We start from the raw sequence: 17548 nt of genomic DNA on the forward strand, positions 1-17548 counted from the left end.
TCAGCAGGATGAATGGATCTAAGGCAGCTTGCTTCCCTACAAAGAAATGAGATACATCTCAGTGGATATCTGAACACTGGAACTTAGCTGTTCAAAGCTTCTATGAAACTACACAGGCTTTGTGGTGCATAAAATTAGAAACGAAACTTTAAGAACATTTTAGATGTTTTTAGAATATGGTGATAAAGTTGGCATGCTTCAGTCTGTCTTAGATATATCACAATATAGTGTTAGATGCCTTATCTTTACAACATCAAGATGCTGAAGATAATGTCTTACATATTAGAAAACATTCAGAAATTACATGATCACCTCAATAGATACTTATAACATTTGATAAGATTTAATGTCAGTTCCTGGAAAAAACACAAAACAAAACAAAACCTTGTTCTGATATAAATGATCTTCAAAAGCCTATAATAAATCATATTTAAAGATGACTTGTTGACAATGTTTCTAATACAGATCAAAAATGAGACAATGATGTCTCATTTTAAATACAACTGTTATCACCACTTCCACAACATTGAATTGGAAGGCTGAGCCAATGCAATAAAACAAGAAAAAGAAAGACCATAAGGATTGTACAGCAAGAATGATACCATACAATTTTTAAATAACATGATTATATATAAAAATTTTTAAAAATTACTTATTCTGTTCTTTTTTATTTTAAAGCATTATTTAATTTTATTTATTTATTATTATTATTTCTTAATTTGACCAGAGAGAGAGAAAGTGAGAAAGCAAACCACCATTTCTGGGATTCAAACCAGGCTCAGCCATGTGGGAGTCCAGCATCTTAGCTATCATGCCACCTGCCAGCCCCTTTCTTTTTCATTTATTAGAACTGATAAGTAAATTTAGCAGTTACCGAAAATGAGATCAATTTACAAAATCAATTGTATTTCTAAGTGCCAGTATTTAATGCTATAAAACGAAATTTAAGAGATTATAACTTAAAATAGCCACAAAATATCAAATACTTATAAGTAAATCTAATAGGTGATATGTAAAAAATCAATATTGAAAATCATAAAACTTGCCTAAAAGAATTAGATAGAACCTCAAAATGGTGAAAAATAGCACATTTGTGGGTTAGAAGTTTCAGAATTGTGACAGTCTTGATTTTTACTGAAGTTGATTTATGGATTCAATGAAATCTTATTCAGAATCTAGAAGGGTGTGTGTATGTGTATGTGTGTGTGTGTGAGTGTGTGTGTAATTGAAATGTTGAGTTTTAAATTTAAATGAAAATGTAAAGAGTTAAATAATAACTTGGCATTCTCAGGTCACGTAAGTAATACTAAAGCTGAAGACCTACCATATATAGCTGCAGACATGATTACAGTGAGAAAATTGCACAAACATAGACAAAGAGAACAATAGAATAGAGTCTAGATACAAGCATATATGGTCACTTGATTTATAACACAAAAAAATAAACAGTGCTGCATCAGTAGGATATCCATGGGGGGGAAAAGTGATTCTTGATTCCCTACTTTACTTGATAAATACAAATCTTCTCTAAATAGATTGCAGATTTAAATGTGAACAGAATGATAAGACTTTTAAAGAAAAATATTTAAAAATATTTCTATAACCACAGGAAGTCTGGGGTATCTAAAATGGCATACAAATATTGCTCATACAAGAAAAAAATGATAAATTTGAATACATGATAATCAATATCTATTCACCAATAGTCACTGTTAAAAGAGTTAAAAGGGCAAATGAAAGAGTAGAAAATATGCTCTTGATATAATACATATACACACACACTAATAATACTGATTTATTCATATATGTAAACTCATATCTAGATTAGAGAATTCCTATTCACAAACTGGTTGAACTTTTCTAAGTGAGCCATCTAGCTTTCAAGTCCTGAAACAATCCAGAAATATCTGTCACCTTGAATAGGCTCATTCTTATTTCTGCATCTTTCCAACATTACTTACAACTCACATTGCTTTGGCCATTCAGCTGTTTGTATAACAGCCCTTATTCATAGACAACAATCTGCCCACCAGTGAAATCTGAATCTAACTTTTTGCATCCTCCTCTGACTATCCAACCTACTACATGTCCTCTATTCTATTAATATCTGAGTTATTTAGGCTATTAAGAAACAGTTCCTGAAGTCAATTAAGCTAGTCTAAGTGACGTAGCCTGGTGTACAGCAATGGTTTTACCCTTTACTCAAATTGTCTGAGAAACTTTAAAAAAATACCAATGCCTCAAACCTCACCCTATACCACTTGAATTAAAATATCTAGAAGGGGACCATGGCACCTACATTGTTATTATTTTTTTTTTAAGAGAGATTTTTGCTATAGGGCACATGCGCTTGCTGGAGAGACCGAGAGACAGAGAGACAGAGATCACCGCCTGGGGGATAGCCATGTTGCAATCCCTTCTCCTTCATTTTCCTTTTGGGATTTTAGGCACACACACACACACCCCCAGCATGAGTTTCAAGCAACCAGGTCTGGGATTTGAACTGCCATTAACTATGTGGGAGTACAGCAACATAACCATTACGCCATATGCTGGTACCAGCACCTGCATTTTTAAAAGCATGTCCAGGCAATACAAACATATAGCCATGGTTGAAAACTCCAAGTAAATGAAGCTCTTGCAAGGTTTCTTTTCTTTTTTTTTTTCCTTAAATCATAGTATTATTATAATGAGATGACAGGACTAGGTGATCTTAATAATTTCTTCCAGCCATAAGCTCTATGAAGACTGGACATAGCCAGAAAGCCTCAAAGAAAAAAAAATTCTGTTTAAAATTTTAATTATTAAATGTTAATTTTCTGCAATATAGAGACTTTTGAAGGATGGAAAGGGTACTCTCAATAGTTAAAATTAGAAATAACTATATCCAGCCTGAATTAAAGACTGAATCTTACTCAAGTAAATTGATAGTGTCTTAAATAAACCATCTAAATCTGGTTTTAATTCTTTAGAAAATTCAATTTATGTTTGGTTTTAATAGATTAATTGGTAATTTCTAAAAGTACGTCCTCTATTTCTCCAATGTCAAGATAGCATTGTGAGAATTCAGACTTATATTCAAGTTCTCAGAAACTGAGCAAAATATTTATTTTTAATTTGTGACTGTTTTCCAATTTCAGATTCATGTTTTAATAGCTAGAATTTTTTATGATTAAATAACTATTTCTTAATCATCAATAAATTGCAATTATTTCTTTTTCTCTGCTGAAGACAAAATATATCTTACAAATATTTTGTGGAAATGTGGACATGAAAAATACTAATTACATAAGGAGGCAGAAACTGACTGACTGCTAATTAAGCAGGAAATGAATCGATACCAAAGAGACTAGAAGCCAGGACTAGGGAAACAGAGGTGAGAGCTGAGTATGGATGATGAAAGAGATTTTTCTTAAAATTGAGTAATAAATTGAAAGGGGAAAAAGTGAAGAAGAAGAAAAAAATAATCCGATGAAAGAATTTGTAACTTTTCTTTCCTCTCCCCAATCTGGAGTCCATTCTTCCTCCTCTGAACCACAATAACAGTCATTCAATCTAGCCTATTAATGGACATGTAACCTATTGTATACTATATTTTGAAGTTGTTGCTATTTACATATATATTCTAAGCTTCTATCCTAGTTATGATAGAACTTTTTAAATTATAATAGTGCTTCTCAATTATACCACCATCTTCTGAAAAAGTGAGGCTATTTTGTGTGCATGGCTTTAAAAAAGCAGGTGCTTCCTCTGATTAACTTCATTATTGCTAACACAAGATAGTCCCATTTGAGCCACCATCGCTCTACTTGAGATCAATCATTCATTCATGCAATCACTATTCACTTGAACATGTATTGATACTTAACCAGCAAACTAATCAAATGCTCTCCACGAGGAGGCTGATAGTGGGAGGGGAAAAGATAGGGAATGAGAAAAACAGGGACAAAAAGAAAGAACTACAGTGGGCCAAGTGCTAGGAAGAGCTGCTGGACACGACACCAATCCTATCCCTTAGGACAATGACCTTTTAGATGGGCCCACATCAAAACTGCCCATGAAGATTTCTCAATATACAAATTCCTGTGCTAAATTTTTGATCAATAAAGTACCATTCTGATGAGAACTCATTTGAGAGTCAGTGATGATGTTACCTGGGGCATGTCTCTTCCTTGAGATTTCTTTATTTTTTTTATGAGAGCTTTTTTTTTTTTTTTGCTATAGGGCACATGCACTCACCAGAAAGACAGAGAGAGACAGAAAGCAAAAAATCACTCCCCAGGAAGGATGGTCATGCCACAATCCCTTCTCCTCTTGGGATCATGGGCACGCACGCACACGTGCTCAGCATGAGTTTAAGCCACCGGGTCCGGGACTCGAACTGCGGTTGACTACATGGGAGTCCAGAGACACAGCCATTACACCAACTGCTGGTTCCCCTTGACAGATTTCAACTACCAGTTCTCTTTTTAGTGAGCTCTGCTTGGGACTAGTATCGTTTCATCTCTACTGCTGCAATGCCATGTCTCTCTCTCTCTCTCTCTCTCTCTCTCTCTCTCCACTGTACAGACAAGACATGCCTAACCTAGAGCAGGTATGGTGGAAGAAAGGGGAGGAAAGAACAGGAGGAGTGAGGAAAGAAAAGAGAAAGGGCATTTGTCTTTTCGAGAGGACTCTAGGAAATGAGCAACCAGCCCACATTATCAGAAGACAGATTTTGTTATCTGACTGACAGTTGGCAAGTGTTTATTTATTTAGTTAGTTAGTTAGTTTTTTTAGAGGTTTTTGCTATAGGGCATGTGCGCTCACCACAAAGATAGAGAGACAGAAAGCGAGAAATCACCCCCCAGGGGGCATGGCCACGCCTCAATCCCTTTTTCTTCATTCTCCTCTGGATCCTGGGCATACACGCACATGCGCCCGGCGTGAGTTTTAAGTCACTGGGTCTGGGATTCAAACCGCGGTAGACTACATGGGAGTCCAGTGACATAGCCATTACGCTAACTGCTGGTCCCGGCAAGTGTTTTTTGAGTAGCTCACATTAAACTGAGAATATAAAGTAGGTTTGGGGAACTGTCATTTCCATCACTATCTAAATGTAAGAACTGCCTTCAGCCCTCAAGGATCCTTGCAGCAATGGCTGACAGCCAATAATAGGAAGTCTTTCATTTATGGAGCACTAGGGAAATTTCTAGAGTCCAAAATGGGTCCATGTTTAATTCTAGAATTCTCGAGATGAAACAATTTAACTTTGGGAAAACTGAACTTCGTTTGAGCAGATCATATCTAATAACCATTCAAATAAAATTGACAGGTATTTTACATGTGTTCTAAAACATGGTTAATATTAATATCCACAGTATAGCGAGATAATTATGGACAGTCTAGGATGTAAATCCTAACTCTGTACCCTACCAACTGTATGTATAGACTCAGGTGTCTTTGCTAAATCTATTAAAATATTAAGTATTTATTGGATTGTTGGAAAGTCATGACATATTTTTTTCTGTTTTTTTTTCATGCAAAAATGTGTCATAACATTTCTGACAACCCATAGTCGGGTGAGTTGACAGGCATGGAAGATTTTAGTTTTCAGTAAAAAAGGCAGTAGGACGTTGGTGTACAAGTAGCTGGGGAGAGACAGATTGATAGGGAAAAGGGGGTAGAGTCGTACCTGTCCATAGCCAGTTCAACAACTATTAACACGGCTTCCAAATGAAGAGCTATGTATAGGCAGAATAAAGCTGTTAGGGAATCCATGTTCTTGGGGGAGGAGATTATGTGGCAGCAGTGGTTTGGATGAAGCATGTCCCTCAGTGACTTACAGACAGCAGATATTACAAAAAGAAACAGGTTAGGGCCAGCAGGTGGCAAGGTGGTTGAGATGCTGGACTCTCACATGGCCAACCATGGTTTGAGTCCCAGACCTGGTGGTTTGCTTTCTCACTTTCAGCCCTCTCTCTGTGTGGGTCTCTTTCTGGTAAAATTAAAAGAAATAAATAAATAGGTAAAATTAAATATTTATAAAAAAATAGAACAAGTCAAAAAACATGAGAAAATTTGTGTAGCTGCTAAAAGCACAATCAGAAATAAGTGAAGAGACCTTGGGAACAAACAGTTATTCCAGTCCAGGTTCACAATCCAGTGTTAACATCACTTTTGTTGTCCCAACAAGCTGGTGCAAGGCCTGGAACATTCAGAATTCATATTTTGTTCATTTTTAAGTGTAGGAATTCACACTGGCTGCCTCCTCTCAGTCTGGAGAAAATCCACTTTCTGACTCAATGAGGGGAAAATTAAGTGTGGCTTATAGCATTCAATGTTGAATTTTGCAGTCTAGGTGGATGGAGGGAGACAACAGCTTCATCTTGCCTTTTGACAAAAAATGAAAGCTGCACTACAGGAGTTCACCAGTTCCTGACATCTGAAAGGTTTGGTCAATTCAGATCTTCACATGTAATTGACAAAGATGAATCAATCCTAGGCCAGGCTCTGCTTTCAAGAAAAGGATCTATATGAGTCTAGTTTCTGATTTCAAATTTTGCTGTTTTCCAGAGAGAAATAATGCTCATTTTATTGATAACTCACAGCTATATTAATACCCTGTGTGAGGGGGCTTAATAAAAACAAAATAAAAATAACAGGCTTGCAGTCTATTATCAGTGATGTCAAAAGGCATTTGTTGTGACAAATTACAAAAGCCACGAGATAGCAGGCAGAACAATATCAAAGCATAATTGCATCTTTCATTATTTAAGCATTCACTTTTTTTTTTTTTTTTTTTTTTTAGCATTCACTTTTCTAAAATCCCCTCTTCATATTGATAAAGCAAAAGATTTACCAAGGAAGCCATCAGGGAATAAATTGTACCATGCGTAATACTCCTTTTTTACTTTAAAATATAATTTTTATAAAATTAATTGTTTTCAGAATGGATTTTTTTTTTTTTTAAATTTGCCGGCGAGCACATATGATCACCAGAGAGAGAAGAGAGAGGGGGAGTTTGGAAAGAAAGCACACACACCCCCACCCTCATGGAGCATGGTCACACTGCAATCCCTTCTTCTTTTCTTCCTCTCTTTAGGATTTTGGGCACACACACACACACACACACACACACACACACACGTACCAAGTGTGTTTTTCAAGCCAACTGGATTTAGGACTTAAATTATGTGATTGGCCATCTGGGATATAGGAGACTTAACCAGCCTGTGGCCTGAAGTTAGAAATTTTTATTTTTTAGAGAGAGATTTTTGCTATAGGGCCTGTGTGCTCACAGAAAGTGAGAAAAAAAAAATCATTCCCCCCAGAGGGATGGCTACACTGCAATGCCTTCTCCTTTATTTTCCTCTCAGGATTGTGGCATGCGCACACACATGCATAGCATCGGCATCAAGTCACTGGGTCCAAGACTTGAACGGCAGTTGGCCATGTGGGAATTCAGCGACGTAACCATTATACAAGCTGCTGATCCCTGGAGTAAGAGCTTTTGAGAGACTTATAGTGCAGAGACAGAATAGATAAATATGTTTTAAATGCATTATATAATGATATTATTTTCAAGAATAAATTTAGAAAATTTTTACTTCCTACTTACATCAATACTTTATGATTTTTATGTAAAAATTTCTGATCCATTATTCTTTATTTGGTGAAAACTGTGTAAATTATCAAGTATCAGAAGTGAGAGATTGTCCTCCTTTAAAAGTGCCTTCCTTGCAACCTTTGGGATCAAGTGATTTTTGTTATATTGTAAAAATTAATCTATGTCCAAAGTAGAATCTTGAAGAAACACTTCTCCAAGAAACTTACCGAAACGACTAACACTCTCCACTCCATCAATAATCGCTTTGTATTCCAAATTTTCTTCCATTCCAACCTGTCAAAGAAGAATGACATTCTAAAAACAAGATTAAATGCTTAACTATTAAGTAAAAATGTAAAAATGAATCAATTTCATTTTAAAAGAAAAAATAATTCATTACAAAACACCATAAGATAAAAACAAATAACAAAAAACCCAAATAACTTTTACATGTCCCTCTAAGAAAAGTAAATTTTAAAATTTTATAATTCATGTTTACTGCTACACATTTATGATGCTTTGCCAGTAGGAGTAAGGACATCAGTACACTTGTAGAAAGGAAGGGCCCTGCCCAATCAATGGATATAAGGGTCCGCTATTAAATATGACAACAGGTCATCACTTTGAAAATGACCACCAGTTATCAATCCACTTGTGAGCTCTTTTATTTGTTGAAAAGTAGTTCTTGATATGTTACATCACTATTTCATATGACTGATAAAAGAATTAAGTTAGCGCAAGGTCTATATATATTAATTACCTCAAATAAAATGGATAAAGCTCTTAACTTCCCTTTTCCTTTCACTGCTTCCTCAAAACTTGAAAATCGGTCTGCATCAAAACAGTAGATTTGCATCTATAAATAGAAAAAGGATAGTTTCATTATACACAAAGACTTTACAAAAGTCAGAAAAGGGATTTAATAAAATAACTATCCAATCCACTAAGCTCTCTGTGAAAAACTGTATAGTTCTATATCTTTTGCTTAGGGCTTTTGAGCCCTGCATGAGTTTTAAGTGGCTGGGTAGGACTTGAACTGGAGTTCAGCAACATAACCATTATGCCACCTGCTGGTCCTGAGGTATTATGTGTTTAATGAGTTGACTTTATTTCTTTGACCCACCAAATTAGATAAATGTGCTTTACTTTGAAAATATTCAATATATAATCTCATCCCCAGATTATAAATCATGAATATGAATGTGCTTATCCACATTTTTAAAAAGTTTTTAGTCCTTTAACAGTTAGTTTACCTGGACCAGCAGGTGATGTGGTGGTTAAGGTGATGGATTTCCACATGGCTGACCATGGTTTGAGTCCCAGACCAGTGGCTTGAAAGTCATAACAAATAAATAGATAAATAAATAAATAAATGTTAAAAAAAAAAGAAAGAAAGAAAGAAAGAAAGAAAGAAAGAAAGAAAGAAAGAAAGAAAGAAAGAAAGAAAGAAAGAAAAGAAAAAGGAAACTCTCTTTTGGGACCAGCAGATGGTGTAGGAGTAATATCCTTGAATTCCCACGTGGCCAACAATAGTTCAAGTCCCAGACCCAGTGGCTTCAAACATGCTGAGCATGTGTGTACTTGTGTGCCCAGGATCCCGGGAGGAGAAGGGAGAGGGAATTAGGGTGAGGTCATCTCCCCTGGGGAGGGGAGTGATTTCTCATTTTTTTGTCTCTCTGTCTCTCTGGAGAGTGCATGTGCCCTATAGCAAAAATCGCTCTCTCTTAAAAAAAAAAAAAGAATTGGTTTACCAGTAGTCTTACTTTTATTATCAATAGCTATTTTAAGTGGTACATGTAATATAGTTTCATTATATGTAATTTAGAAAATTGAGGAGAAAATAAGTGAAACCTAAAATGCCATCACCCAGAGAACATCACTGCTACATTTTCTTGCTTCCTCTCGATTACTTTTATAAAGAATGATAATAATTAATTCCCTCACTTAAGCTCCATAATAACTTTATGAGGCTGGTACTACTACTACTATGCCCTTTCCCAGAAGAGAAATGGAAGGTTAGGAAAGTCAAATCATTTATCCAATGTAGTGTCATGTAACTGACCAAATGGTGGAGCTAGCATGCAAGCTGGGAACTCACTCTCAATCACTATCAGTCTTCATGTTTTACAGAGCCAAAATAATAAAATTGGTTATGCCATTTATATTCCTCTTTTTAAAATCGTAATATCTTATGCTGAACTTTTCTGTTTGAAAAATAACATTCAAAACGTGATTTTTATAAGACCTTAATATGTCATTAAAATGTATTTAATAATTGCCTTTCGTTTCATTTTTATTACTGTAAAGAAATCTTCGCACATCAAGTTTTGAATACATCTGTAATACTCCTAAACTGCTACAAATGGAAAGGATGGGTATTGCAAATAAACTGTTGAAAGTTCTTAGTAAAAACAAGCACATTGCTTACCAGAAAGTCAACTATTGCAGACTTTCTCCAGGCATGTACAAAAACGTTTACTTCGTTGGACTCTCATTACCTATTATGTTTATTTTGCCATTATTTTCAATTGCCAGCGGGTGTGTGAACTAGCTAGAGAGAAGATGAGAGAGAGCAAGCACTCTCCAATGGGCCATGGTCACACTGCAATCCCTTCTCCATTTCTTTTTGCTGTTAGGATTTTGAGCATGCACACTTGTCTGGTATGTTTTTTAAGGCAAGATTCAAACTGTGGTTGGTCAGGTAGGCTCTGGCTCCCTAAATCACTATGCTATGGTACCGGCCTATATTTAGTCCATTTTAAAGCTTAAAGTTTTTTTTTTTTAAATTTTAATCAAAGAATTTAAATCAAAGGATTATCTGTCTCGTTGATCCAATTTCCCCTTTCTTCTTTTTTCCTTCATTTACTCATCAACATTTATTGATCTCCTCTTCTGTTGTTCTCTGGGATACTAGAGAGTAGAAAATCAAAGATTGGTCTTACCTTGAGCTCAGTCTAGTGAGGAAGGAAGATATTAATGAAGTAATAAAATATAACTATAAATTATAATATCTGAGTTAAAAATTAATCTAATTCCATGCTGAACAAAATCTCAGTTTAGAAATTGAAATAGTAGTGAGTGAAACTACTAACTTACCTCAAGTGGAAATTTCTGTCCTTCTAGACTATGTTCTGATCCATCAGATGACATGTTGCATTTTCCCCAGTGAAAGGTTATCTTGCTTGCTTTGAACACCATTTCTGAAATTCCTCCACTGAGACGGTAGTCATTAGTAAGGTTAATTTCCACTAAAGAAAACAAAACAAAAGAAAATATTTTAAAAATTGCATCTAAGTTTCTGAAAATCAAAATCACCAATTTAAACAATGTCCTTCTATTTAAGATACATTAAGGAAATCATTTATTTGATATATTTAAAAAATGATTAGGCCATCATTTTGGAAGCTGAACTTTGTAGTTCTGCACAACATATTTAATACATCTTCGTGTCACAAATGTAGATAAAGCTGAAGACTCTAGTGACTGTAAGCTCTACTAGCAGAAGACAATTAGACCTTACACCCTGTTCGTTTGGTGTTCTGAACTGTTCTGAACTGCCATTCCTCCTTAGCTCTGTTTTCCTGAGTTATTGGCTGGCAGTGAGGGAACAGAGTAAGGGGAGAAGAAACAGAGGGGTTGAAAGAAGAAAAGTCTTCTCCTGGGAGTGCTCCTACCTTCCTCCTTTCAGTCCACTGCTACTCCTCATCAGGCTGCTGCTTTTATCTCATGTCATTTTCTCTCCAACCACCATTCCTGGCTCCATCAGGCTCTAGAACCTACGGCCTAGGCTGTGGCAGGTTGGTGAGAAACCCACTTCCGTTGAAGTATTGTTACCCATCTCATGTTTAAATCTGGAGTGGCAACCATCCGAATCAAACTCTTCCATATGCGTTCTACAGCAGATATCATATGACTATAGATTATTAATTGTCTAGAGAATAATGATTCCTTCAAGACCCTAATATAAGATTTGATTTCTCTCAATTGCATTTAACTAGTTCATATGACATTGGTATTAGGGACTCAGTTCAACCCACTGTCTAGCCAGCCGGGCTTACAAACTTCCATTAATAATAATATTAATAGTGACAAGGACAATAAAAATAATGGTAGCAATAACAGTCAACATTTTATCACTTACAATGTAACATGTATTACAGTAATTACTTTACATGTATGAGCTACTTGATAGACGATCACAGGGAGTAGATCATTTTAATTCTTATTTTACAGGTAAAGAGAGATCATTTTAATTCTTATTTTACCGGTAAAGAGAAACTGAGTCACAAGGAGATTAAACAACTGCTCAAATTCCACACTATCATTTGAAGGCCAAAGAGTGAATCCAAGCCCTAACAATTAAATACTTAACCATTTTCTAAGAAAGATAAAGCAGAGATTACATGCCATACCGTTTTATAACACCCTTCAAAACTGGCAATAAAAATGTCAATGTTTGGGACAATATATTTTTATGTATTTAATTACTAATAAAACATGTAATAATCGTCTTATTCTTTTAACCAATACATATTTTATGCTTGTTAGGTATCAGGCACTGATGTAGAAAAATTCCTACCCTCATGGGATTTGATATTAAATTATTCCTTTCAAATAACTATATTACTTAAATATGGGAAATAGAGAAAAATGTCAGTAGTTATAAAATCATCCCAACACAGCTCCTACTGGAATTTTGAAAATTTTTCTAGTCTTTGTCCTACATGTATATTTATTTTCCATAATTTCCTGATAAAATTTTTGTTTAAAGTGTAATATAAGGAAAGAAAGGTGGCACATTAAAATATTTTTCCAAAAATTTGAATTACTAAAAACTTTAGGGTATTATATTTTGCATTTAAAAAAATATTATCTAAAAAAAGCACTTAGAGAGTGTTTCCAAAGGATGATATACAGTTTTAAACTGTCTATATAGAAAGATTAGTAATTTATTTGCTTAAATTTCAATTGTAATTAATTGCTTTTTTCATATTCAAATATTAGCTATAGCGTGAGTCTGAATGGAAAAGATCAAACTATAATACTGAAGAAAAGAAAATCCTGACTGATAAATTGACCAGTGATGGTGTTATTATATCGCATTAGCTATCACTTACATTCCCTTTGTCACATCTTCTAGTCACTATCATCATATTCCTGGAGAAGGTGACATGATGTCACTGGCCATTTATTTTTTGTACCAATTTTCAAAATTCCTAAAATTCCAATTTGTCTAAATTCCACTTTTCTCCATTTGATTTGGTTTCTTTTATCTGTAGCTTCTATCAATTTCATAGTAAATTCAAAAGAAGATGAGAAACTAATCCAAACATACTCTAGATCTGAAAAACATACTGATGACAAATAGAATGCAAATATTTTACCTGTTTTCCCAGTGTTATGAATGAATGTGTTGTCCAAAGATGTCTTATCCCAACCCTGAAACTTCAGTTTCTTAAGATTCACGTTTACTTGTGTAAGATCTTCATCAATATTGATAGGAGATTGTTTCGGGCTATTACATGTTGGGTATTTCTTTCCCCAGTTTTTTTGACTCAGTGCTCCTAGGGAAAAGAAAGAGTACGAAGTTAGTTTCTAAACCTAGTATGCAAAGCTGAAACTTATAAAGCAGGTAGTGCCTTACACCAAAATAAATACACTAGTAGGAAAACTTGGAACATCTTCAAATCAATTCATAAAACAATCACGCCTAGATTTAGAGTCTGGGTTTTAAGAGGAAACACTAAGAAGAGACCTATAGAATGATCACACCAAGTTCAGTGTTCAACGAAGCTTTGTTCAGCCATTGATCTTCTAAGTCAACAGACAGCCTAACTGACATGGGAGGTAGTTAATCCTAGCCCAGAGTTCCAGTCTGAATGGAGTCCAGATGATAGAAACTCAGTTCTGACTTCCTTAAAACACTCCAAGGAGGTAACCCCCCTTAAGACTGACTGTCACCCCTGCCACTGAATGATTTGGTGCAATTTCCATCTATCTGGAACCTTATTTATAAAAATACAATCATCAGACTATCTTTAAAATATTCCTTCCTCTTACCCCCTTTTTCTGGTCATAAAACCTACTAAATTTTATTGTTTAACAACAATAAAAAAAAAAAGAACCCAGGGCTTTCTATAAAGATCTTTGCCTACAATAAAATGAATTTTTATCTAAATCAAAACTGCCCTACGTTGCTTTTATTTCACCTCACCTCAAACCATGAACCTTCTTCTATAACATAATTTCATTCAAGCAATGCTAAGGACAGGCATGTGCAATTTCAAGTTCTATAAAATGTGTGACATGTTTTGAGTCTGCCTTAAACTTTATTCTGGCTAAACCCTAGCATTTACACAGTCATCAAAAGAAAGAGCAGAGTGGCAGCATCGTTTTCAGCTTGAAACCTTTGGATTTTTTTTCTTTCAGAAAATGAGTAGAGGTGAAACTAGGATTTTATTTATATGACTGAAGTTTAGGAAATTTTATGTATACTCATTCATTACTTAAGGATAGAGATAGTGCCATGGTTTGTGTCTCTCAAAAATTTAAGTATTGAGATTTGATTGTGATAGGATTAAGGGAACGAAAAATTTCACCAGTCTATGGCGTCGATAAAATGTGGAGCCTTTAGGATTAAGGCAGTTAGAGCAAGGTCCCCTTGATGGATTCCTGGTATTTATAAGGAAAGGGAAGGAAACAGAGACTCATGAACAGAGACACTCTGCTCTGCTCTCACCTTCCTAATGGGATGCCTTGGAACTCTGCAAGACACTCACTAGATATGGCCCCTGGGTCGAGGACCTCCAAACAATGAGCTGAATAAACCTTAAGCTTTAGAAATCACCTAGTTTCAGGTATTCGCCGTTAATCAGCAGTAGAACAGAGTAGAACAGATATGTTCTGACAAATTTGTTGTTAGAAGATTTCATGATTGTGTGAATATCATAGAGTCTACTGATACGAAACTGGGTGGTATAATCTACTATGGAGCTTGTCTACATGGCATGGCCCAGGTGTTCCTTATGGAATCACCTTCATGTATACAGTTCATCATTGACCTTCTATGTCATTACGCAGTGCATCCCTATAAACATATTCAGTACAACCCCAGTTTACAGTGTCTGCTTTAATGTGACAATTAGTGAGGACTAACTTCTATTCAAGTGGTCACTCAATCTAATGACCACTTACAACATGACAAAGGTAACACCGCACAATTCAGTGCAGGAAAGAGATGCTAATTAGTAACACCATGAAACTGTCAGTACAGTCATGAAAAACCAGATAGTGAGGCATCTCATGAGGCATATGCCAGAAGAAATTGATGCTGAAAATTTACTGTGTCTTAAAGTGTAGCTCTATTCTGGGACCAGCAGATGTCATAATGGCTATGTCGCTGGACTCCTATGTAGTTGACCCCGGTTCGAGTCCTGGACCCAGTGGCTTAAACTCAAGCTGGACGTGTGTGTGTGCATGCCCAAGATCCTGAGAGCAGAATGGAGGAGAAGGGATTGAGGCATGGCCATCCCCCCTCGGGGGTGATTTCTCGCTTTCTGTCTCTCTGTCTCTCTCTGTCTTACTAGCGGACACACACGCCCTATAGCAAAAACTTCTCAAAAAAAAAAAAGTGTAGCTCTATTCCTAGAGAGCATTTGAGATGATGTGCATGAAATATGCACAGTGATGCATATGTCGCTTTTAGGAATAGTTTTAATGATTTGAGTAATGATTTGTCGATCTCAGTGTAAGAGCCTTTGGCATGGGGACAAGAAAACACTGCTTATTTTACTAATGTTAATGCAAGAGCAGCAGAGAGACAACCTGCAAGATGAAATCAAAAAGGTCCTTTTCATTGCTCACAGTTTTTAATATAATACAAGAAATTCCAAGCACACTTAGGAAGAGTCACATAGTTGTGATGACAGAAACAATTTTCTGTCTCCAATAACACTTCATATGATGTATAAACCTGCAATTTTCCATTGCATTTTCTGATCTTCTGTGCAAAGGGTTTGAAAAGGGAATCTACTTAGTATATCCAAAACTTAGTATATCCAGAATTGAACTCTTGATTTCTGTACTGAATCAAGCTCCTCCTACAGTCTTTGCCATTCTCTGAACACAGAAGTTATTCCGATGCTTGTTTTCCCCTTGGCAAGTTCTTTTGGGTCTGCCTTCAAAATATACCCCTAATCAGACCATATCTACTTCCCCCATCCCCACCATAGCCCAAGCCACTGTCATGACTTGACTGTGTTTCACTACTCCATAAGAAGTACTACCACTACCCAGGACGCTGTTAGAAATTATATCTCCAGCATGTCCTTATGAGGTGGATTAGACATTTATTTATTTGTTCATTCATTCATTCTTAGATTTTTGCTATAGGGCACATGCACTTGCCGGAGAGACAGAGAGAGAGAGAGAGACAGAGAGATAGTAAGTGAGAAATCATCCCTAGGGGAGAATGGCCACCCTGAAATTCCCTCTCTTTCATTCTCCTCTTGAGTTTTTGGGCATGCACGCTCATGAGCCTGGTGTGAGTTTTAAGTCACCAGGTCTGGGACTCAAAACACAGTTGACTACATGGGAGTTCAGTGATGTAACCATTATGCCATCTGCTGATCCCATTTTTGACATTTTAACACAGTCTCCAAGAGCACAGACAGCTCTAGTGCCTTCTACCTGGTCTCTAGCTTTCTTTCCTGACTCCTTCACAATTTTGTATTCTACATAATGCAGTAAGACTGTGAGATGCCTCCCCCAAATTCCCAGTCCAGGTGCCCTTGCCCTGTTGTCCCCTGTACTTGAGGGTGGCAGGACCTGTGAACTTGATGGGAGAGCCACTCTCTTGATTAGGTTACATTCAATGGCAAAAGTGATAGGGGAGTTGCTGCTCTATGGTGTAATAGAAGGTTCCTTCTTAGCAAACTGGAGAGAGATTCAAAGTGTGAGAGATTCTCCTGCTGACCTCTGAAGAGCTGAGCTCTCTATTTGTGAGGGAGTCACATAACTAAGAACTGAAGGCTGCCTTTAGGAGCTGAGAACACACCAAGACTTACAACTGGAACAAACAAATGAACAAAAACACATGAAGTCCAACTCCCAGCAAGTAGATTCTGCCCACAGTCTGGGTGAGTTCAGATGAGGACCCTGAACTTCAAACGAGATACTTGATTTTAGATTTGTGAGACCCTGAGCAGAGAACCAGCTCAGCATTCTCTCCGCCCCAACTCCTGACCACTGGAAACTCTGAGATAATAAATATGCATTGTTCAGAGCTGGCCCTGTGGCCCAGTAAGGGAGCCAGATTCCATATGGCCAACCACGCAGTGTAAATCCTGCATCCAGTGGCTTTAGAAACATGCCAGGTATGTGTGCATGCATGCCCAGGGTCCTGACAGGATGAAGAGATGGAGTTGGGGGATGAGAGTGTGACCACACCCCACTGGGCTACTTTCTCTCTTTTCTGTCTCTCTCTGCCAAGTATATGAATCCTTTGGCAAATTATATATATATTTAATTAAATATATGTGTGTGTGTGTGTGTGTGTGTGTGTGTGTGTATACACATACACTAAAGCTTAAGGTTTATTCAGCTCAATATATATAAAAAATTAAATATATATTGAATTAAATTATATATGTGTAGCTAAATTTAAAAAAAGGTGTTTTGCAGAAAAAATATAAAAACAAGACCAAAAAAACCATCCAACTCAATAACCAGGGCAATCATCTTAAATGTATACCAGATCACATGTACCTCCTTGGCTTCAATCTCTCCAATGCTTTTCTATCTCACTCAAAATATATTAGAGAGACTAGCAGATGGTGTAATGGTTACATCTCTGGACTCCTACATAATTGACCAAAGTTCGAGTCCTGGACCTGGCACTTTAAATTTGGGACCAGCAGTTAGCGTAATGGCTATGTCACTGGACTCCCATGTGGTCCACCA

At 36.3% G+C, this 17548-nt stretch overlaps 1 protein-coding gene across 1 annotated transcript in view; it reads right to left on the reverse strand.

The window, feature by feature from the left end:
* The window catches only part of PTPRZ1 (protein tyrosine phosphatase receptor type Z1), a 224851-nt gene that overhangs the window by 93052 nt on the left and 114251 nt on the right, over positions 1-17548 (reverse strand). Inside the window, 5 exon segments of the mRNA XM_006149215.2 lie at positions 1-36; positions 7816-7882; positions 8349-8444; positions 10685-10836; positions 12973-13152. The exon segment at positions 1-36 is cut by the window's left edge and continues 20 nt beyond it. Coding sequence (XP_006149277.1) covers positions 1-36; positions 7816-7882; positions 8349-8444; positions 10685-10836; positions 12973-13152 — 531 coding nt within the window.

Source organism: Tupaia chinensis, unplaced genomic scaffold (genome assembly GCF_000334495.1).
Source record: "Tupaia chinensis unplaced genomic scaffold, TupChi_1.0 Scaffold000257_1, whole genome shotgun sequence".
Lineage (NCBI taxonomy): Eukaryota > Metazoa > Chordata > Mammalia > Scandentia > Tupaiidae > Tupaia > Tupaia belangeri.